This window comes from Bombina bombina, chromosome 1 (genome assembly GCF_027579735.1).
Source record: "Bombina bombina isolate aBomBom1 chromosome 1, aBomBom1.pri, whole genome shotgun sequence".
In the NCBI taxonomy this organism is placed as follows: Eukaryota; Metazoa; Chordata; class Amphibia; order Anura; family Bombinatoridae; genus Bombina; species Bombina bombina.
This window is the reverse complement of record NC_069499.1, coordinates 1489208437-1489232819: the sequence shown is the minus strand read 5'-3', so window position 1 is coordinate 1489232819 and position 24383 is coordinate 1489208437. Positions and strand designations below refer to the sequence as shown.

General features: G+C 37.7%; 1 protein-coding gene across 1 annotated transcript in view; it reads right to left on the bottom strand.

The window, feature by feature from the left end:
* SCPEP1 (serine carboxypeptidase 1) overlaps positions 1 to 24383 on the bottom strand; it is a 48531-nt gene that overhangs the window by 11579 nt on the left and 12569 nt on the right. The window contains exons 5-12 of the mRNA XM_053707354.1: positions 20105 to 20179; positions 13767 to 13839; positions 11671 to 11708; positions 10314 to 10442; positions 8188 to 8287; positions 6637 to 6750; positions 1346 to 1483; positions 1018 to 1181 (exon numbers count right to left, since the gene is read on the bottom strand). Coding sequence (XP_053563329.1) covers positions 1018 to 1181; positions 1346 to 1483; positions 6637 to 6750; positions 8188 to 8287; positions 10314 to 10442; positions 11671 to 11708; positions 13767 to 13839; positions 20105 to 20179 — 831 coding nt within the window. The remainder of the gene's footprint in view (positions 1 to 1017; positions 1182 to 1345; positions 1484 to 6636; positions 6751 to 8187; positions 8288 to 10313; positions 10443 to 11670; positions 11709 to 13766; positions 13840 to 20104; positions 20180 to 24383) is intronic.

Sequence of the window (24383 nt, the reverse complement as noted above, 5' to 3'; positions counted from 1 at the left end):
TTTTGAAAATCCATTTGTAACAAATGTTCATCCTGCTCTGACCTAATGACCTTACTTATCATCTGCAAAAATAGAGATGTTGCTATGTAATCCTTGCTCCAAGTCATTTATAAAAATATTAAAAAGAACAGGGCCCAGTACTGATCACCTTTGTCCAATCTGAGTATGATCCATTCACTACTGCTCGTTGCTCCCTATCTTTCATCCAGTTATTTATCCATGAGCTAACATTTTCAGCTATTTCCAGTCCCTTTTTGTGCATTAATCTCTCATGTGGCACTTTATCAAACGCCTTTGCAAAATCTAAGTATATCACATCAACTGATTCCCCTTTATCTAAACAAGTTATACCCGCTAGATTTAAAAAGCAGCGAGATTGCTAGAACACGTCGAGCCACATGCTCATTCTCATGCTATAATGTCAAGCAATATGCATTTTACAATGCTTATTCAAAAAGAAATACAACTAATCACAGTGGCTAATTTTTACTTGTTCGAACATGTACTATACTCCAATAGAAAACCGTGTATGCCGGTATGAAGACAATACGAAAGCTTGTATATTTGCATGAAAACCACATGAAACGTTCAAATTGATTATTTTTATTAGGTGTGTCAGGGAATACAGTATTTTATGTATGTAAATGCTCACATTGCTCCTTTTTATGCAGTAGTCACATTTAATTGTTGTGGCCTGGTGAACTGATGAAGGATCGGTGCCAGAAAACAAGTGTAGATAATGTTTATGTTTGTGCTGCAGTCGTGGCTGTCTCCAGCAAGCAGATGTAGAATGAGTAGGTGTAGATTTATGTCAAGACAAAATGGCTGACTGAGGTGTAAAAAGCTGTAAGCCGTATTACTTTATGCAAGACCCAACCTGCCTGGGGAAGTGTAGTGTGACAACATACGTGTTACTTCTGCTATTATGTGTGATTTTGAATAGTGGGAACCCATATTTCACACATTATTTACCTCTACACTTAATTTTGAATAGACCTGTATAAGCGAGGAACTCACCATATGCCCTGCCTTAAGGATCCAGTAGAAGCTGAAGTTTTCATAAGATTTGTAAAAAGCAGCAGTCTCAGTGGATTTGGGGCAAACATGAAGTGCTGTCCACTTTTGTTTCTCGAAAAGGTTAAGATTCGGCCATTTTAATTGCTTTACCCACTTTTCTTGACCTAGTTTATTGGAGAGAAAAAAAAAATGTTTAAAAGGCTCCATCATATTTCAGTTGTAAACAGAACACTGGCAGTTGAAAATGTTTTTTTGCGTTTTTTTTAAACATGAATATAATTATACTATAATTCATGTTATGTAAATCATAATGAATCATATCCCTTACCTACAGTGTCCACTATAAGGTCTAGCTGCCCGTTATACACTGTAACATTGACATTAGCCGCTAGCAGTTCATCCACAGTATCTATGACGGGCTTCATAAAGTCACCGGCCATGCTGGAGAACACATCTGCAGCCTGTCCTAGAGGGAAATAAGGACATTTACATTTGATTTACAAGGGTCAACAAATAACGTAATACCAACAGATCATATAATTGAGACAAAAAGGAATAAAAAGAACAGTTCAATCAAAGAAGTCAAGGTACCCATACCAAATGAAGCAGTTTATGTTAGAAAGTAGAGATCACACTATAATGGACAAGTAGAGGTTCCTCAATAACACCTAGATTACAAGTTTGTGCGTTCGTCTTTTAACGCTGAAAATATGGTATTTTCAGCGTTAAAACAGCACTGCAGCCATTACAAGTCTTGTCGGTATAGCTGTACCGCAAGCTTTTTAGTCCCGCACTTGTCAAGGTATTTGAAATATTATTAAATAATATATAGAAGTATATTTATCTTTATTTAATAAATCTGTGGATGTGCACATGGTCAGTAAAACAAAGGATTATTTCTAAGAGATCCCCCACACTCATTATGTAAATTATGCTAAACACACTGAGGGGGACCATGGAATATTTGGCCTGCCCAATTTAATACAGTCACTTAGAGGAATGTTGGGGGAAGTAATTTTGAAAGAGAACAGGATACAGGCCCACATATGGGTTTCCTCCAAGGGAAATGCCGATCCGTCTGAAAAGATGTGAGAGATACAAACATTCTTCAAAGGACTGATGTTTTGAGTGATTCAGGCTGTGTGGCTGATAACACCAGAATACACAGAGAAAAACACAGACAAATGCTAAGGTGTGACTCTGAACATACAGCACACAGTGAAGACACATGGCTTACATTATGATTTCAAAGCAACTGTAGTTAGATTTCAAATAAAATATACTAAGAAAATAAATACAAGACATACATATTTTGAAAGCATGAATATCTTAGCCTCTGTGTGTTTAAGAATATAAATAGATGTTTGTGGACCTAAAAGTAAATGATTAATAATACTTAATTTTATTTCAGATGGACCATAGACATATGAAATGCTTGGATCCCTTCTAATAATTATTTCTATTTTTATTGCAGACAACCATTGGTCATGAGCATCAATCTATGCACTTAGAAAGAGATGGAATACCTGCATGAAATGAAGTGTCATATCATATGAATGTGCAATAAATGTTTATAAAGTTTTAAATACATCTCTTAAAATATAGTGAGATGAAGATATGGAAGTTACTTTGATGTGATATGACTATGAGATATACATTTTCTGTTAGGCTAAATGAAATATAAATTATTTTAATATAATGTTAGATATATGTGATGTTACATATCAAAATGATCAGAAAACTCATTAAGATATAACTTATCCAAAACAAATATTGTGAATAGTTGTTGCAGTAAATTATGATAAAATGAATAACCATTTCATAGAAATACTGATTTAAGTTGTTTCAAATGTTGCTGTGTCTGTTTGTGCTGCCACCTGGTGTTATGTTGCGGGAGCTACAGCCAGAAGGTTCTTTTTGGCTGTTAAAAATGAAAATTTCCAAGGGCCAATCCGATTAGATTTCCCAGGTAACCAATGGGAAGATCAGCTCCCGTAGTGCCACCCACATGATGTCATCAATGATTGAAAACATATATAAGTAAGCAACAGAGAAATAGGAAAATAAGGTTTTTAACTTTGGATGATATCTGCTGCTGGCATTTTGAAACCAATCTAAACAAGCTGACTACCTCCTTCTCATTGATTGCAAAAATTACTTGTCTTCTGAGATGACCTAAAGACCGCTACGAATTGGTTCAAAATTGGTGAAGTATATTGTATTTTAAATTGGTAGTCATAAGACTAGATATTATTTAAATTTGTATCTGGTAGACTAAGTGATTTATCTGTGGAAGTTCTGGTGTTTTAAGTCAATATTGTATTAGGATAAATTGCAGTTAAATAGCAGAATATATATATTATCCTATTGTTTTATAAACACTGTTTAGAATTGTATTGCTTGGATGTTAACCCTTTAAGGACACAGCTTTCAGTTTGCTCAATTGTTTTATGACGGAAAAATTCCGTCATATGTCCTTAAGAGGTTAAAGGTTTTTAGTCCCATTGTGTTAAATAAATAAAAGGCTGAATTGTGAAGGTATATTTTTCTGGGTTTTGTAAGAAGGATAGCATATCTTAATAGTCGGTTTTCAAGCGCATATAAATTTATTTCATATTTCTTTTATTGCAAATATATTTCAAAAATGTTCATGGATATTAACTAAATAAAAGAGTTCAGGTATTTATATTAATTTTATTTGTTGTCTTAGTAGAAGTATATTGATTGTGGGTTTAGTCTAAAGGAAGATTGTTAAATATATTCCCTGCCAAATACTCACACATTGTTTGGAGAATACTGCTAAGATTATCATAAATATACTGACACACTCCTAAAAATGACGTTTATTCATGGGATTCCCATAGCACCGGTATTACGAGTTTTGCGGTACGGCTAAAAAGCGAGCATTACAGCCTAAAATGACAAAATCCGTACCGCCATCTAAAGTCAGTAGTTATAAGTTTTATGTTACAGCTTTGTAGCATAAAACTCATAACTAAAGTGTTAAAAAGTACACTAACACCCATAAACTACCTATTAACCCCTAAACCGCCGCCCTCCCGAATCGCAAACACTATTTAAATATTATTAACCCCTAATCTGCCGTCCTCCCACATCGCCCCCACTATACTAAAGTTATTAAGCCCTACACCGCCGCCACTATAAAAAAAAACCTATTAACCCCTACACTGCAAGCCCCCCCACAACGAAATATACTAAACTATTAACCCCTAAACCGAAAGCCCCCCACATCGCAATAAACTCATTTAAACTAGTAACCCCTAAACCTAACAACCCCCTAACTTTAGATTAAAATTACAATTTCCCCATCTTAAATTAAAAAACTTACCTGTCAAATTAAAAAAACTAAGTTTAAACTAACAAACTAATATAATTAAACTAAAATTAAACTAACTACTGATTAAAAAAAACTAAACATTAAAAAAAATCCTAACGCTACTCTAAATAACAAACACTAAATTATGGAAAATAACGAAATTATCCACAATAAAAAAAGAATTACACGTAATCTAATAGCCCTATCAAAATAAAAAAGCCCACCCAAAATAAAAAAAACCCTGGCCTACAATAAACTACCAATGGCCCTTAAAAGGGCCTTTTGTGGGGCATTGCCCCAAAAAGATCAGCTCTTTTATCTGTAAAAAAAGACCCCCCCAACAGTAAAACCCACCACCCAAACAACCCCCCAAACCTAATTCTAAAAAAACCTAAGCTACCCATTGCCCTGAAAAGGGCATTTAGCTCTTTTACTGCCAAGATCCTAAAACTAAAAAAAAAAAAAAAAAAAAAACCCAAAAAACCCTTAAAAAAGCCTAACACTAACCCCCTGACGACCCACTTACAGTTTTTGAAGTCCCGCTTGAACAATCTTCATCCCGGAGTTGAAGTCCTGATCCAGACGGCCTCTTCAATCTTCATCCCGGGGCGAAGTCCTGATCCAAGCGGCGAGAAGTCTTCATCCAGACGGCCTCTTCAATCTTCATCCAGGCGGCATCTTTTAACTTGATCCCGGAGGCGTGGAGCGGGTCCATCCTGAAGACATCCGGCACGGAGCATCCTTTTCATATGGTCGCTGCCGTTCACTGAATCTTCAATGCAAGGGACGCAATCCAAGATGGCATCCCTTGCATTCCTATTGGCTGAAAAATTTGAATCAGCCAATAGGAATTAGAGCTGCTAAAATCCTATTGGCTGTTCAAATCAGCCAATATGATTTAAGCAGCTCTCATTCTATTGGCTAATTCTAATTAGCCAATAGAATGAGAGCTGCTTAAATCCTATTGGCTGATTTGAACTAACTAGTCTACCTAGTTAAAATAAAAACAAACTTACCTGTGAAATAAAAATAAAACCTAAGCTAGCTACAATATAACTATTAGTTATATTGTAGCTAGCTTATGTTTTATTTTCCAGGTAAGTATTTAATAGGCATTATTTAGTTAATACTTGTTACTTTAATTAGGGTTACGTTATGGTTTAATAGTTTAATTTAGGTTGTTACAATGTGGGGGCTGGCAGTTTAGGGGTTAATAGGTTTATTTAGTTAATAATTGTAAGTTTAATTTAGATCTATTTTAATTATGTTAACGTTATGGGGTGTTAGGAGTTAATAGTTTAATTTAGGTTGTTGCGATGTGGGGGGCTGGTGGTTTAGGGGTTAATAGGTTTATTTAGTGGTAGTGATGTGGGAGGCCAGAGGTTTAGGGGTTAATAGGTTTATTTAGTGGTAGTGATGTGGGAGGCCAGAGGTTTAGGGGTTAATAGGTTTATTTAGTGGTAGTGATGTGGGAGGCCAGAGGTTTAGGGGTTAATAGCTTTATTTAGGTGGCGGCGATATCGGGTGCGGCGGATCAGGGGTTAATAACTTTAATATAGTTGCGGCGATGTTGGGGTGTGGCGGAATAGGGGTTAATAACTTTAGTATAGTGGCGGCAATATTGGGAGTGGCAGATTAGGGGTTAATAATTTTATTTAGATGGCGGCGATATCGGGAGTGGCAGATTAGGGGTTAATAACTGTAGGCAGGTGTCGGTGATGTCAAGGGCAGCAGATTAGGGGTGTTTAGACTTGGGGTTTAGGTTAGGGTGTTAGGTTTAAACATTAGTTTTTTCCCCCCATATAGACATCAATGGGGCTGTGTTACGGAGCTTTTGTTTCCACGATCGCAGGTGTTAGGCTTTTTTTTGCCGGCTATCCTTATTGATGTCTATGGGGAAAGCGTGCACTAGCACGTCAAACACAGTGCTTGTTTTGGGTGCAGTATGGAGCTTAAAATCTCCATATCGCCTGCGCAAGCCGTGTTCTTCAAAACTTGTAATGGCAGCGCTATAGGGGGGTTAAATAATGCCACGTTTGTGGCGTTTTTTACTTTCCCTATAGCGCTCAAAACTCGTAATCTAGGTGTAAGTGCTCTAAGGCAGTGCCTTAACCTATTCGTGTACCCTGAGATCACCACACTGATCTAGAGCTCAAACTTTGTAATTTGTGTCCATTTTGTGAGTAAAAATTCTATTTATGATCTGTGTATTAAAGGGACATTTAATCCTTTATAGAATGTTTCATTTGGAATGGGTCAGATGAATTAACTGTCTTACCTACCTCCCCAAACCACATTCTTGGGAATGATCTTCAACTTCTGTCTGATCGGACCGTTCATCAGCTCCCCAAGGTTTGTCCTCTGCATAGCTAGTACATGACGGTGATACAACTTGCCTAATGGACGAATGGACAATAAAAAGAAATAAATTGTACATGATCTAACTGATAAATAGGAATTGATTTAATCTGTATCACTCCTATGTTCATTCTGTATGATAGAAATGTCCTACTCTGGTGCAGCAGAAGAAGTTTAAGCAAACAGCTGTGCAGCCAGTGGTAACTATCGTGGGTTATCCTAGCTTGCAGATTGACATGGCCTAACTGGTGTCCAAGAAGAGGATGATAAAGTTAGTCAAACAAAAATGAAGTAATCCAGCTAACATTAGGATGCAGAGAATAGCGCTAAAAAGTCACAAATAAAATATCTACCTTAATAAAATGGCACGTGCAGCAGATAATCACTGTCTCAGTGGGAGCAAACAAAGAGGAACCAACATATTTGTACAAACTAAGCCTAGGGGTGAAAAATCAGCTTTCCAGCGCTTTATATCTGGCCCTCCATTTCTGCAATTCAAAATGTCCCTTCCTCTCTTCCCCATTTACAACACACACACACTTTACTTGTGGAAAAATCTAACAAATCACAAATGCATATACAAATATTCTGCGATTTCTTGCACATGCTCAGTAGCAGCTGGTGAAGCAAAATGGGTAAATATAAAAAGACTGCAGATTTAGTTGATGGAAGTAAATTGGATAGTTGTTTCAAATTGCCTACTCTATCTGAATCATGAAAGTTTATTTTTGACTTGAGTGTCCCTTTAAGTCATGTACAAAGAGGGAAACATTTATTACATATTACGCGGTTTTGTTGGCAGCAGATGGGAGTCTTCCAAATACCATCTGGTTATGTATTTGCTTGTTCTTTAAAAGGGCATATTAACCCCAAATACACCAAGCTTAGTCTTATATTTCACTAGATTTCTCCTTAACACTGGAGATTTGAAGAAAGGTTATGTTAATGTATCTTTCCTGTAGAAACCTCAGTTATTAGCTAGGGATGGGCGAATGTTTTGCAACATTTGAAAATTAAAATGCATTTTAACACATTCGTTTGTTTCAAATGTTTGCTCAAGATTCTAACATTAGTTTTATTTTTACACTCTTTAAATGTAATATTCAAATTATCCAATATTCTAATTCGAAAAATTTGAATCTATATATTTGTAATACTATTTCTAATGCTCTCTTTAAAATGTATTATTCATATTATGCAATATCCAAATTTATATATTTGTATCAATTTACTAAATCCTCTACCACAAACTATTGAACTTCAAAATAGTATTTGAAAAATCAAATGTTACATTCGAAATTTCCAATGTAGATATTTGATTTCATTACCAACATTCAAAAATGAAAGTAATATTTGATTACCGAATGTTATTAGATTTTCATTCTACAGGACATTCGCCCCTCCCTATTATTCCCTTGATTACAGCTTGCTAGATATTACTATTTGTAATGAAAATGTCATATTTAATATCTTACCAAGAGAAAGATTCTTCAGCTTCTGGTTTATCAAGTAAGGGTTTTCCTTCATCGGTGAATCTTTAGTTAAGATGTTATAGAAGCTCACGCCATCAGTGTTCTGAAAATACATTAACCATATAAATAACAGATATAATGGGGAGCATTTAAAGAGACATAAAAAGTGCAAACTAAAAAACTTTCATGGTTCAGGTAGAGATTGCAATTTACTTATGTTATCACTTTTACTTAGTTTTCTTGGTATCCTTTGTTAAAAAGCATACTTAGGTAGGCTCATAAGCAGCAATGCACTACTTGGAGTTAGCCGGTTAATGATGGCTACACACATATGCCGCTTCTCTGGCTCACCAACTAGTGTCCAGTAGTGCATCACAGCTCGGGGGCTAACTTTAACTATGTGTTTAACTACATTTGCATAGTTTTATGCAAGGAACAGTGCAATAACAAAATGCTCAAACACATTAGAACATTTTCTTTTTAAACTTTATGAGACATTTATGTCAATCTACTTTACTTCTACCAGATGAGAACACATTAATTTAAAAAGGACACTTATGTATTGCAATATTGATTAGAAGCATTGCAATAAATACTCTATTAAAGAAAAACAATATCCCAGTTTTAATGGCAGCATCTACAGTGCATAAGGCTGCTCAGTGTGCGGGCGGTGCTTTTACTAGAAGCATTTTGTAATCAATAATGGAATGAACTGGATGTTCCTTTACGTTCAAGATAGATAGGGAAGTGAATTAACAAAGTGGGTAATTGGCCCCAACTTACTGCTATGTTTTATTAATAATAATAATAATGACAACAACTGCAACATATTGTTATTAACAAAAAACAAATAATGACCTAATATATTTATTCAAGAAGGTACATTGTACTGCTTTAATGTGTTCCCAATTATCTGTTTTACAGGCTGGAATGTAGCAAATTGTTTATAAATAGCTCCTTTGCTTTTATTTTGTCATTTAAAATATGTTTTTGTTAAAACTGTTAAAAACAACTACCTTCTTTAGTTTGATATCTCTTCTAAGTGGCTGCTCCTTTTAGCTACACAACTTGCAACTCCATTACTTTTCTGCTTCCTGACACCTTCAGAAATTCCTATCTATGCAATAACACAACATGCAGATGCTCCAGGACTGAGTAGCACACGGATTATTTAGATATCTGGAGTAGTTTAAATTTTATAAAAGTACTAAGTGGGTTTTCAGATGTATGTGATACTTTGCTTATGCAACATTTCGACTGCTTGTTTAGTTTTGAGTTTACGGTCTCTCTTTAACTTTCATGATTCAGACACAGAAGGCAATTTTAAACAACTTTCCAATTTAATTCTATTGACTAATTTGCTTCCTTCTCTTAGTCACCTTTTCTCCCACTAAGATCCAACAAGGGGCTGCTCCTTGTATCAGGACCTCTTCCCATGCTAGATGTCAGGACTTCTCTTGTGCAGAACCTACCCTCTAGAACGCTCTCCCTCATTTAGTCAGACTTTCCTCTAATCTGCCTTCTTCTAAAATGCTCCCTACAGACATTTTTATTCAAGGAAGCCCATAACCCAACTCAGTAACAAATGCAGTCCTAACCTCCAGTTTCTTACCCTTCTAGATTGTAAGTTCCCACGGGAATAGGGCCACCAATTCCTACTGTATTTGTTTGTCAATTTTTGTCATTTTAAAATGTAACGAATTGTACCCATGGGCAGCGATGTGTAATAGTTTGGCGCTTTATAAAGAACATATAATAATACCTAGGTAGACTCAGGAGCAGAAATGCACTACTGGGAGATAGTTGGTGATTGGTAGCTACAAATAAAGGCCTCTTGTCATTGGCTCACCTGATGTGTTCAGCTAGGTCCCAGTAGCGCACTGCTGCTCCTTTAACTAAGTAAATGAAGCAAAGTTGATAGTAGAAGTAAAAGGTTTAAAAGTGTATGCTCTATCTGAATTATGGAAGAAAAATGGTGCGTTCCTTTAATTTATTCACTTATTTACAATATATAACGGATACACATACTTGCAAAGAAATGCACAGTCTAGAAACAAGAACTGGCACATTCCAATATTATGTGAGACAAACTGAAAACAAACTCCATTGATAATTAAGGTGCAACATACGTCTTCTATTACATCCTCTGCCTCACTCCACAGCTCAGTGGCGCGTACATATTGACCTTGTTTCATCGCACCCAGCACCTCATTGGCAGACTTCTGCACCTCCGCTAATCCTCCCTCATCCAGCAATGACTAGAAAACAAAGATGGACATCTGAGGCTTCCTCACGCACGCTAGAAAGTGTCTTTGTTGAAAACAAACATTTTGGACAGGGTAATTATCATTTTGAGTTGACACCTTTCAACGTTGTTCCCCTCAAATTTAGCAGATTTACCAGGGCCTGTATTTCTATAGTACTGAGACTGGTCGTATCCTTAAAATTACCGGCTAATACCTGCCAGGCACCATAACTTAAAATGTTTTATTATAAAAAACTCACTGCTTTACTAGCATTAAAGTGACTGGATGTGTTCTGGAAATACAATACTAGTAAAGTGTAATATTTCAGAGATATCCTGCGATTTTCACAGATAAAGATCTGGTTCAGCTTCTTGGTAGCGTAACCTTTCTGGGCATCCCAGTTCCCCTAGTAACAATATGTGTCACTGTCAGAGGAAGGTGCCCAGCTCTTAGAGAAGGCCGTATGATCATTTATAAGGATAAACTCCAGCCTTTCTGGGAAGTGGAAAAAAACACAATTTTAGAGATAAATTCCAGGAAAAGTGGGCAAAGTACACAGAGTGCATCGTAAAGTTTTCTCAACTATTTGATGGGAAATTACTATTAAAGTGTAATGTCCCTTTAATAACGTTATACAATACATAGTGTTCTTACTGACTGTTAAATAAAGGGACATAAAACTCAAATTCTCCTTTCATGATTCAGATAGAGCATACATTTTTTTAAACAACTTTCCAGTTTACTTCAATTATCAATTTTGTTTCAGTCTCTTGGTATCGTTTACTGAAGGAGCAGCAATGCACTACTGGGAGCTAGCTGAACTCATCAGTAAGCCAATGAAAGAGGCATATATGTGCTGGCACCAATAAGAAGCAAGCTCCCAGCTCCTGAGTCCATCTAGGTATACTTTTCAACAAAGGATACCAATAGAACAAAGCAAATTAGATAAAAGGAGTCAAATTACATGCTCAGTCTGATTCATAAAAACAATTTTGGGTTTCGTGTTACTTTAAAACACAAAAAATAAATAGTTGTACAAACTGCTGATATATATATATATATATATATATATATATATATATATATATATATATATATATATATATATATATATATATATATAAAAACTTTCAAACTGACAATGCATATGCAGGAACCTTTTTTGTCAGATTTCAGTAACGATTGTTGGGAATAATGAATTTGCAAACAAAAAACAAACAAACAAATAAAACATACTCACAATACTGTAAAGATATGGTCCCCAGGTTAGAACAGAATCTAGTAAAGAGAAAGATGAAAGTATTTATTGGTTTTATTCATGCCCTCTGCTGCAGGATAATCATCCAATAGGTGATAGGAACACAAAGTATATAGAGCAGCAGATTGTTAAATTTAAGACTCACAAGGTTATATGGATTATGTCACGTATTTGGGAAATCATTCTACTTCCAAGAAACTGTAACCATAATGATACATAAAAGCTGCATTGCATTTCCTTGTAATCTTTTTTTTTTTTTTTTTTTTTTCACCTTAAAGGGGCATTAAACAAATAGATAGATAGATAGAATGATGCATTCAAAGAAAAGATTAGTCTGAGAATAACACGTAGATGCATTTTTTTTAAAGTTTCATGAGCTGTTTAAATATCGACAAAATAAGTGTAAAGTTTTAGTGTCTATAAAACAATGGCAGCTGCCATGTTGTAACTTAGGTTACCTTCTCTGCCTTGGACAATTAGGGACAGTTATAAATAGGTCACTAGAGTGTGCAGCCAATGGCTGTGAGGGATATAACAGTGTTCTGCACTTCCATTTCTAACAGGAACTGAAAAGCTCACAATTTCAAAAAGGAAAATACATAAAGTATATTGCAGAGTTTTTTGTTTTTTTTTGTTTTTTTAATATATGCAATTTATCTTTTTATATTACCATCTCAAAGTGTTTACTGTCCCTATAAAGGGACATCTATAGATTAAAAATTCTATCAACTGAAATTACATTGTAATAAACCATAGTGTTTTGTCTTTTTCTTGCTTTTAGCCCATTGGTCATTTATATGGCATAAGATATTGTTGTGGATACGAGTTCATAAAAGTGAGCATGCATGATTTCCAGAGATTAAGGGAAACATTATGGGTTTAGATTAAATTTGTTCTAAGCATATTTCAACTCAAATGCCCACTAATTACTGTTGTGGATGGGTCATGTCTCTTTCAGAAAGCAAGCACAGATACTCCCACTTTCACCATTGTCTGTCCAATTGGTTACTAGCAGTTTAAAGGGCAGTAGAATAACAATCGACAAATGCATAATAAAAACACAATGCAATAAGACTTACTTTAAATTGTCAAACAAGTAGATTTAAAAAAAAAAAAAAAAAATTCAGTTTTCCTTTACTTCCCTGTCTCAGTGTTTCTCAACCGCGGTCCTCAAGTACCCCCAACAGTCCTGGTTTTCATTATAGGTGAACTAGAGCACAGGTGAAATAATCAGCTGATGGATAAGAGCAGGTTAGTTACTGATCAGCTGATTACGTCACCTGTGCACTGGTTCAGCTATAATGAAAACCAGGCCTGTTGGGGGTACTTGAGGACCGCGATTGAGAAACACTGCTTTATGTCACATGACAGCAGTCAACTCACATACTGATATACATATAAAATCTTATGGGCAAATTTACCATCCATGCAGGCGGAGAGGTTCACAAGTAGTGAACCTGTCGGCCTGCTATCAGCCCTTGCAGGGCGGAATTTAACATTACACAAGGGGATTCTTGCGCAATGCCGCCCCCTGCTCCAGCGCAACCACTTGAGCTAGAGCAGGTCACATCAATCACCCTGAACAAGTGAAAAAGAAGTACAATGTGACAGCAGGCTCGCTTACGCATACGTGCTCCACATACCCCAAAAAGCTGTGAACGCAGCCTAATAAATTTACCCCTTAGACAAAGATACTTCAGAAAGTGCTTCACTGTTCACAGTCCATCAAGAATAAGCAGCTGTTATTTTACAATTGTTTGTTAGCACTAGCTCTTTTACAGACAAAGGCTTCTTTCAGTAACATAACTTGTATATTGCAGTATTTGCAACAATTTATAATATTGTTCCAAACACTGCTGCCATATAGGGATCAAAGAAAATAAGTTAAGTTTGGTGATGGAAGTTTTTATTTTATTTTATTATGGCATGCTCTAGCTGAATCATGCAAGTTTTTCTTTTGACTGTACTGTCCCTTTAAGTTTATCTATGAACAATTAAACTGAGAACTGAAATATTAAGACGTTCTTTTAATCCTGACACAAAGTTATATTGCACGCTAGAAATTTATATCAACTTGCCTATGGGGGATATCCAGGAATCACCGAGAGCCGTTCCTCCAAAGTTGCACTTTATGCTTCCTGTCTGTATGGCCTAAAATTAACAAAAACGCAAGAGAGATATGGGGAAAGTATCAACAATTACTCATTACTAACACTGATGTTTGTGCGTATTTGAGAAGGAAACCAGTATTAGGGTTATTGGTATTTTTCCTAAGATGAGGAGCACAATATCAAATTTATTTATGAACGCTTCAGTTTTTAACTGGTATGAGATGAGGATGCTACTTAAGTATTTGGCTTTCAACATGTTTTGGAAATGTGTTAAAAAGTATTTTAAGTTCTTGTAATCTTGTGTTTTTAAATAAAATACTTTTAAGCATATTTTCAAAACATATTGAAAAAGAAAATTAAGATAAAGCTGTTTATTTTGATTTAAACGCTAACAGGAAATCGACAGTGACACGCCTGACAAGAAGGACTCCTTGCACACATGTCCTTAGAGAGATACAACTGCACCTCACTGACGAGGCCCACAGAAGGCTGAAACGATCGTCTGGGGTTGTTGTTTCTCTTGTTCAGAGAAGAATTTCCTGGTATTTCTGCGCTGGACTGTCATTGGGCAGGGTCAGACTGATATGCTACAGGATACAGGATATATACTCATAGGGCTCCTGGGCATACGTGGTATATTGCAGTAAGATTTCAAACGAAACAATGTCAGTGCACTGCGTACAATCTACAGAGGTGAACGAGCTGTGTAAATTCCAATGGGGTGATCAGTAGCCTACTGATTGGCTGAACCACTCGCCCCTAATTAGAATTTAAAAAAACAAACAAACAAACACTGCATCTAGAGAGGCAAATGAAGGGACAAGTAATATATATATATGTTTAAGTATATTAAAAAGTATAATCCAGCATCTTTTATTATCATTTACACTTTACAATTGTATGTTTTAACACAAAATGAATGCATTGAGTGCAACTTCATTACAAGGTTTACTGTCCCTTTGAGTGCTTTTTGAATATGCAGACAGAATGGTTCTTTGCCATATTGTGTAACAAGTTCCTAATACTCACAAAGTTTAGTATAGATGGGTTAATAAAATCAATTTATTTAGCAGTACAAAAAACCTTTGTGATTACTATTAAAGCTTTGAATTACAACACTACTACTGTGTGTTCATTTTTTTATATTTCTTATAAGTTTCTATTGAAGAGTAGAGAAGCAGATTTAAACTTTCTTGTGGTTTTTATGATGGGCGTTTATTCAATTTAAATCGCATAACGAGGATTCCTTTCCTTCTCCTTTATAGTTAGAGAAAAAAAAAAAAAAAAAGTCATAATTTATGCTTACCAGATAAATTTCTTTCCTTCCGGATAGGGAGAGTCCACGGCTTAATTTCTTACTGTTGGGAAATACAACACCTGGCCACCAGGAGGAGGCAAAGACACCCCAGCCAAAGGCATAAATATCCCTCCCACTTCCTCATTACCGCAGTCATTCTGCCAAGGGAACAAGGAAAAGTAGTAGAAACATTAGGGTATGAGTGGTGCCAGAAGAATAAAATAAATAGGGAACCGCCCATAGACAAGAAAAAATGGGAGGGGGTTGTGGACTCTACCTATCTGGAAGGATAGGAATTTATCTGGTAAGCATAAATTAGGTTTTCATTCCAAAGATAGGGAGAGTCCACAGTTTCATTCCTTACTGTTGGGAAAACTATACCCAAGCTCCAGAGGACACTGAATGAATAACGGGAGGGAACAAAAAGGAAGAGGCGGACCCTATTCTGAAGGCACCACAGCCTGCAAAACTTTTCTCCCAAAAGCTGCTTCAGCTGAAGCAAAAACATCAAACTTGTAAAATTTTGAAAAAGTATATAAGGAGGACCAGGTAGCCGCCTTACAAATCTGATCCATAGAGGCCTCGTTCTTAAAGGCCCAAGATGAAGCTACTGCTCTAGTGGAATGAGCCATTATCCTCTCAGGAGGACGATGTCCTGCTGTCTCGTAAGCTAAGGGGATGACACTCCTTAACCAAAAAGATAGGGAAGTCAAAGTAGCCTTCTGCCCCTTACGCTTCCACGAGTAGACAACAAACAATGAGGAAGATTGTCTAAACTCCTTAATAGCCTAAAAATATTACTTACCACATCCAAATTGTGAAGTAAGCGTATTCCTTCGATGGAGGATTAGAACACAAGGAAGGAACCACAATCTCCTGATTGATGTTGCGATCTGACACAACCATTGGAAGAAAACCTAATTTAGTACGTAAAACTGCCTTATCTGCATGAAAAATCTGATAAGGGGGCTCACATTGCAAAGCAGAGATCTCAGAAACTCTGTGTGCAGAGGCAATAGCCAATAAAAAGAGAACCTTCCAAGATAACAAATTTAATGTCAATGGAATGCAGAGGCTCAAACAGAACCTGTTGCAATACCCGAAGAACAAGATTTAGGCTCCAAGGAGGAGCCCTAGATCTAAACACAGGTCTGATCCTAATCAGAGCCTTAAAGGGACACTAAACCCATTTTTTTTTTTTTTATTTCATGTTTCAGATAGGAGGCGAGCTTGCAATTTTAAGCAACTTTCTAATTTTTGCCCATTTTTGTTTGAGAACCCAGGTTTTGCTTGCTTATTGGTGGGTAAATGTAAGCCTCCAATAAGCAAGCGCTATCCATGGTGCTGAACCTTAAATGGGCTTGCTGCTAAGATTTACGTTCCTGCTTTTAAAATAAAGATAGAAAGAGAATGAAGAAAATTTGATAATAGGAGTAAATTTTGAAGTTTATTAAAATGTCATGCTCTATCAGAATCATGAAAGAAAAAAATTGGTTCAGTTTCCCTTTAACAAAGGACTGCACATCTGGAAGCTCAGCCAGTCTCTTGTGCAATAAAACCGACAGGGCCGAAATCAGTCCCCTCAGGGAACTAGGAGAAAGGCCCTTCTCCAGCCCATCCTGGAGAAAAGATAAGATCCTGGCAACCTTAACTCTGTGCCAGGAAAAAAACACGCTCTTCACACCAGAAAAAAGTAAAGTAGGTTCTCCACACCTTGTGGTAGATACGCAGAGTAACTGGTTTACAAGCTTGAATAAGAGTATCAATGACACTCTCAGAGAAACCTCTTGGCTAAGACTAAGCGTTTAATCTCCACACAGTCGGCCTCAGAGAATCTAGATTTTGATGAAAAAAATGGACCTTGTATCAGCAGGTCCCTTCGACAAGGTAACTTCCACGGAGGAGATCCCCACTAGATCCGCGAACCATGTCCTTCACGGCCACGATGGAGTAATCAGGATTACTGAAACCCGCTCCTGCTTGATGTGGGCCATCACTCGAGGAAGAAGCAATAATGGAGGAAAAAAGATAGGAGTTTGAACCTCCAGGGCACTGCTAGTGCATCTATTAGATCCGCTTGGGGATCCCTCGATCTCGACCCGTACCTGGGTAGCTTGGTATTGAGACTGGACGCCATGAGATCTATCTCCGGCGTACCCCACTTGCAGCATATCTCTGCAAATACCTCAGGATGGAGAGACCATTCCCCTGGATGGAAGGATTGCCTGCCGAGAAAATCCGCCTCCCAGTTGTCCATACCCGGAATGTGGATCACTGACAGCGAACCCACAGCCTCCGCCCACTCCAGAATCTGAGATACTTCCTTCATCGCCAAGGAACTTCTCGGTTCCCCCTGATGGTTGATGTAAGCCACCTAAGTTATATAGTCTGATTGGAATCTGATAAACTGGGACAAACCCAGAAGTGGCAGAGCCTTCAAGGCCTTTAAGATTGCCCGTAGTTCCAAAATATTGATCGGGAGGACTCCTCCTGAGTCCACAACCCCTGTGCCTTCCTGGCACCCCAAACAGCTCCCCTTCCGGATAGGCTTGCGTCCGTAGTCACCAGGGCCGGACTGTGAAATTAGACCGGCCCTGGAAATTTGTATAGACTGGCCCAGCTACGCTCCCTCCAGCCCAGCCAACTATGCTCAAATGACCTACTGACTACAGCTGTTCATTTGTTTATTTGGAGAGGGTAAAAAGCCCAAATAGCAATTGGAAAGCTTTATTTACCATATTCTGAAGGTAATTTAGAGTTCACCAATTTCAAACTTTATAGCGGGAGGGGGGGGCACTGCTTATATTGGTGAATGATTTGTAGCTGTGTACTTGGGATTTTTATGGATCCTAAAATACAGAAATGCATTTAGATAGAATAGCACAATGCACAGTTGCACACTTGCACAGTCAGACACTAGTAACCAGTAATTTTAAATAATACATTAATTATCATATCTAAACAAGCTTAGTGGGCTCAGCTGCTGGTTAAGGTTTAGGGCAGATGTTTCTGAGACTGTCATCTTCACTTCAGCCAGGCACTGGGCAGTAAAACATTCAATTCATACTAATCCTAGCTAGTCGTCCCTACCTTTCTTTTCAAAATAGATCAAATTCTTCTGATGATCTCTGACTGATCCCTGGCCTGTAGCTATCTGACCGGTCGTTAAGTCGGTGACAAGGATTGGCTAAGGCGGCTGCTGTCTAAGTTTAGTCTGTCCCACGTGGCCTCCTTACTCGGCTCCCTCCTGGTCCTGGAGTCCTGTTGCGTGAGACTGAGTGTGTTCACGTGATGTTTGCCGACGCCCCACCCCCGTAATACCTCCCCCAGCAGTGGCAGTGAGTAAGTATTGCGGCCCGCGACGGCATGATAATATATCCATCTCCATCTTGCTTGGACTGGAGCTGCCCGACCGGCAGCCACTTGACCGGTCCAGGACTCAGTCAGTCCTCCTGAGCACTGCCGCAAGGAAGCCGCTGCCGCATCCATTCCTGAATCCTGATACTGCAAGTTGCACTTGCAACTCACACAGACAGTGTCAGAGACGGGTTTATCCCGGCGGCCCAATCCGGCCCTGGTAGTCACAATCTCCCAGGATGGTCTTAAGAAGCATGTCCCTCGGGACAGATGATTTGGACAGAGCCGCCAAGAGAGAGATTCTCTCGACCGGCTGTCTAATACAATCTGTTGAGACAGATCTGAATGATCGCCATTCCACTGCCTCAGCATGCACAGTTGTAAAGGTCTGAGACGGAACCTGGCAAAAAGAATTATGTCCATGCAGGACACCATGAGATCAATCACCTCCATACACTGAGACATAGAGGGAGTCAAGGAGGTCCGGAGGGCAAGACATGCCTAAGTTAGCTTGCAACGTGTCCCTGGTCTGTTAAAAATATCCTCATGAATATGGAGTCTATTATAGTACCCAGGAATTCCACCCTGGTACTTGGGATAACAGAACTCTTTTCCAAGTTTATCTTCCATCTATGTGATCGAAGAAGACTGAGAAGGGGCTCCAAGAAATCTTCCGCAAGACTAAAGAATGATGCTTGCACCAGAATATCGTCCAAGTATGGGGCTACTGCAATACCCTGAGTTCTGGCAACGGCTAGCAGAGCCCCCAGAACCTTTGTACAGATTATTGGAGCAGTAGCTAGGCCAAACGGAAGGGCAATGTACTGAAAGTGCTGGTCAAGGAATGTAAACCTCAGGAACTGAAAGTGTTCCCTGTGGATTGGAACATGAAAGTAAGCGTCCTTCAGATCTATAGTGGTCATAAAACTGGCCTTCCTGAATTAAAGGAAGGATGGACCTTATCGTCTCCATCTTGAAAGAAGGGACACTAAGAAATTTGTTTAAGCACTTTAGGTCCAGAATTGGGTGGAAAGTTCCCTCCTTCTTTGGGACCACAAAAAGGTTTGAATAACCCCAAACCTCTTTCTTCGATAGGCACCGGGACAACAACACCTAAGGAGGATAGATCCCGAATGCACCCTAGAAAGGCATCCCTCTTTTCTGGTCTGGTAGACAAATTCGAGAGAAGGAATCTGCCCCTTGGCAGATGAGATTTGAAGCCTATCTTGTATCCCTGAGATACCACCTCCAGGACCCACGGATCCTGTACGTCCTTGAACCAGGCGTCTTAAAAAAGAGACAGTCTGCCCCCTACATGATCCGATATTGAGGGGGCCGCCCCTTCATGCCGATTTGTTTTCGGCTGGCTTCTTATTCTGCTTGGATTTATTCCAGGACTGAGCCGACTTCCAAGTATTTTTAGGTTGCTCAGACACAATTGTCTTTTCTTTATGATCTTACACCTCTGGTGTGTATTTTAGATGGGCAAGTTAGTTTGGTCTGTTAGTTTATCATTTAAAAAGTTCATGTTAATGTTTGTGGCTGTTACAGGGCATTTAATATTTTGATACTTTATGGTCATCAGAATAAACCTTTTAACTGTTCGCTCTTTACGTTTGAAAATCAATATGAAAATACTAATTCTTCTTACCTTGTAAAGTGCTAATGAAATAGAAGCTGCCATTTTTCCTCCATACGATTCAGAGAATATGTAAAATGGAATTTCCTAAAATGGAAAATAGTGGGTAATAAATGTTGACGTGTAAATAAACAGTAAATATACAACATTAATGAGAGATAACAGTATCACATTAAAGTAATGCCATACACCTATAATTTAGCACATTATATACTAATATCACGTCAGTTAAGATATCATTAAAGAGACAAAGCCCACAATTTTACTTTCATGATTCAGATAGAGCGCACAATTGTAACAGAAAAAAAAAAAAAAACCTTTTCCATTTATCATCAAATGTACTTGTGTTCTTTGCTTTGTATACTTTGTTGAAGAGCATATCTAGGAGGACCCAAGAGCAAGCACAGCTTAAACACATTATGGCAGCAGTTTTGCAACAATGCTTTTAACAATGTTATACATAGTGCAAATACCGCTACCATCTAGTTCTCAAACAACTGCTGCAATATTGTGTTCTTTTCAACAAAGAATACCAAGAAAACTATGCAAATGTAATAACAGAAGTAAATTGGAACCTTTTCTTAAAAGGGACAGTAAACATTAAACAACTAAATTTGATTAAATTCAAACTCCATGTGTCATATAGCATGTTTCCAACTTTTATTCTCACAGTATTACAAATAAAAAGAATATATTTACAGTTGAATATCTAATTATGCTTCCTCTTATGACTGCCCCATAGTTGAATCCGCTTCTTCCAGCCCCCAATCACTCTGTAGCATTAAATCGGTCACGCCATAGAGAGATTACAGAGGCGCGCTGCTGATCTCCCCACACAGCCGGTGTTTGAATTGCGCATGCTCTCTACTTCAGCTTGCTTGTGTTTTTAATGAGCGCGCTGAAGAGGAAGAAGGGCCGTGTCACAACACTCCCACGGGCAGTCCTACACCAGAGCAGGATAGAACGTAAATGCTGAAGGGGAGGCTGGCTAGAGGTCTTGATTGACAGATACAATTAAAAAAATATATATATTACAAACAATTTTTTTTGTTTAATTTTTTAAATAGATATTTTAATAACAATATGCATTTGACTTTATTAAAATCGTTTAGATGCCACCTTTTTCATAAATGTTTACTGGCTCTTTAAACACTAAAAATAAATGCTAGATAGAGTGATTCATTTAAAAGGGACACTGAACCTAAATTTTTTCTTTCGTGATTCAGATAGAGCATGCAATTTCAAACAACTTTCTTATTTACTCCTATTATCAATGTTTCTTCGTTCTCTTGCTATCTTTATTTGAAATAGAAGGCATCTAAGCTTTTTTCTTGGTACTCTGGCAGCACTTTTTTATTGGTGGATGAATTTATCCACCAATCAGCAAGGACAACCTAGGTTGTTCACCAAAAATGGGCCGGCATCTAAACTTACATTCTTGCATTTCAAATAAAGATACCAAGAGAATAAAGAAAATGTGATAATAGGAGTAAATTAGAAAGTTGCTTAAAAAGGCATGCTCTATCTGAATCACAAAAGAAAAAAGTTGGGTTCAGTGTCCCTTTAAAGAAAAAATTAGTCTGAGATGTATTTTTTAAAGTTTCATTAGTGACAAAATAAGTGTAGAGTTTTAGTGTCTATAAAGCAATGGGAGCTGCCATGTTGTAACTTAGGTTACTTTCTCTGCCGTGGCCAATTAGGGACAGTTATAAATAGCTCACTGTAGCCAACTAGAGGCTGTGCATATTATAACAGTGTTCTGCACTTCCATTTCTAACAAGAACTGAAAAGATCACAATGTTAGAATGGAATAACATGAAAAGGGGACTAAATAAATAATGCAGATTGCAGATTTTTATATAAGTTTTGCTTATTTTCAGACTCCAAGTCCCAAAGTATCAGATGTAGACTTAAAGTGAAGGTCAATTTCGATGAATTAGTGCCCGGGTTTTAATAATCCTATTAAAAACAAGGGCACTTTAATTTATCAAAATTGACATTTCACTAGTTTTCTTCAAAAACTTACCTTTTAATCCTGTCAGCCGCTCCAGCGATTCCCCCGGCAGTAGGAAGCCTCTTCATCAACAGAAATGACGAATCCGGCTTCCTCCAATCAAGGCTCCCCCCCCCAGGTAGAATCATGGCCTGAGGCAATGCCGTGATTGAAGGAAGCCAGATTCGTCATTTTGGACACGCGAAGAGAGCTTACGACGGGCGGAGGAAGCGCTGCAGTGGCTGTCAGGATTAAAAAGTAAGTTTTTAAAGAAAACAAGTGAACGGTCAATTTTGATGAATTAAAGTGCCTCCGTTTTTAATAGGATTATTAAAAACCGGGCACTAATTCATCGAAATTGACCTTCAATTTAAAGTCTACAAATTCCTGTTTGTGTAATAGGTATTTTCATATGCAGGAGAGGGTCTGTTCATCCTTTCTCAGCCCCTTTAGTGGGTGTCCCAGCCTAAACTAATCAACAGTGCTAAACTGTGAGCTTCTAAATTGTATAAGTTTTATACTGGATTTTTAGATCAGTATCTGTGCATATTCTTCTTTATAGTAGTGTCTAGTACATGCAGTTATATGAAAATGGGTGTATACTGTCCCTTTAAATTGAACGCTCTATCTGAATCGTGAAAAATATTGGGGTTTCATGTCACTTTAATTAACTATTCTAAACATACATTCACCACAGGTTATACAGGTTACAACATGGCAGTTCCCATGTTGTGAGCTTTTCAGTTCCTATTAGAAGTGGAAGTGCAGAACACATATTCTGCACAGCCATTGGCTGCACACGCTAGTGACCTATTTATAACTGTCCCTAATTGGCCACAGCAAAGAAGGTAACCTAAGTTATAGACCATAAAACTTTACACTTATTTTGTCAATATTTAAACTTTGGATGAAGCAATATTCATAAACAACAGAAAATATTATAATATAGCCAAGTATACCCAGCTACTTCATAATGCCACCTGGCTGGCAACATTTTCTGTGGAGAAAAATGTATGGGGAATGATTTGTTACATATGAAGCACATTGTATACATAAAGACATACACACATAATATAAATGACTATTAATCAAGGAAAATGTGTTGATGCGTATTTCTATTAAAATTACCATTAATGGGGTATTATCTTTACAAGTATCTTTACTGTATATTTGGAAACCGTTTAATAAGCGGAATGCATAAATCATTTTTATAGGTCACATAATCTGCATATGTAATTTTACAATAAGATTCTCTTTCTCTGTAATTTACGCACCTGCCCACATTATTTAATCTGCTCTGCATCTCCAATAATCTTGCTCCTTCACAATGCGACTCCCTCCACCTTGCTGCTTCTCATACCCCCCAAGATTTTTCCTCATACTAGTTGCTTCTCCTCCCCTTCTCATTTTATAGTTTTCCCAAGAATCAAGGAGGGCCTTTAATCCAAAATCCCTTCTCCTCCATGTTTCTACTTCTGAGATGTTACTTCTTACTTGCTTGTGACACAAGGACTTCTGCAACTCACTATTCCCCTACAGACTCCCTATATATTTAATGCCCTTATTCTGCCTGCTTAGATTGGACCCTTGTCTCGATCCTCTAATGAAGAATTCCTGTTCTGGCACAAGTCCGCTACCTTGTTTCTCCTCTGCCTAGTTCTTCCTACAGGGATCCACGCTCCAATCTCATTCCTCTTCCAGAGACCTCTATCCCTTACAGAATCTCCCACTGCAATGATCAATACCGGACTTCAGAATATCTTTGCTAGTCTACTTCAAAACATCCACCTGCCCTGTTCCTGTGCCCTCAAACTTTAAAAGGGATATTGTAGGCCAGGGCTTGACAAATCTCAGCAGTCAAGGAGTCACAAATCTCGGTGTCTGCAGATCTGCTACAGAGGTATTCATTGTTAAAAGGAAAGAAAGGTCAAAAGTAAAATGTGCATGAATGCATTTCAGTTTTAAATAGAATCATTGTTTTCAATATACTTCCATTTGCAAAAACGGTCTAGTAAAAATAATTAGTTTCAGTGGCATATTCACATATGCTATGTGTGGCTAGAGTATCAGAATTCAAACATAATGCTTGCTCAGAAGGCTGGCGGTGATGTGTATTGTGTCAGTGAAGACTTCATTAGTGTCATACAAGCCACTTCTGAATCAGATGGTGTGGTGTTTCAATGCTGGTGCACAGGGCATTCACAGCATATGTGCGTATAACACTTAAAAACAGGACTAACTTTTACTAGAAGCATTTTTGTTAATGGAAATATACTGGAAAAATACTTCCCATGCACA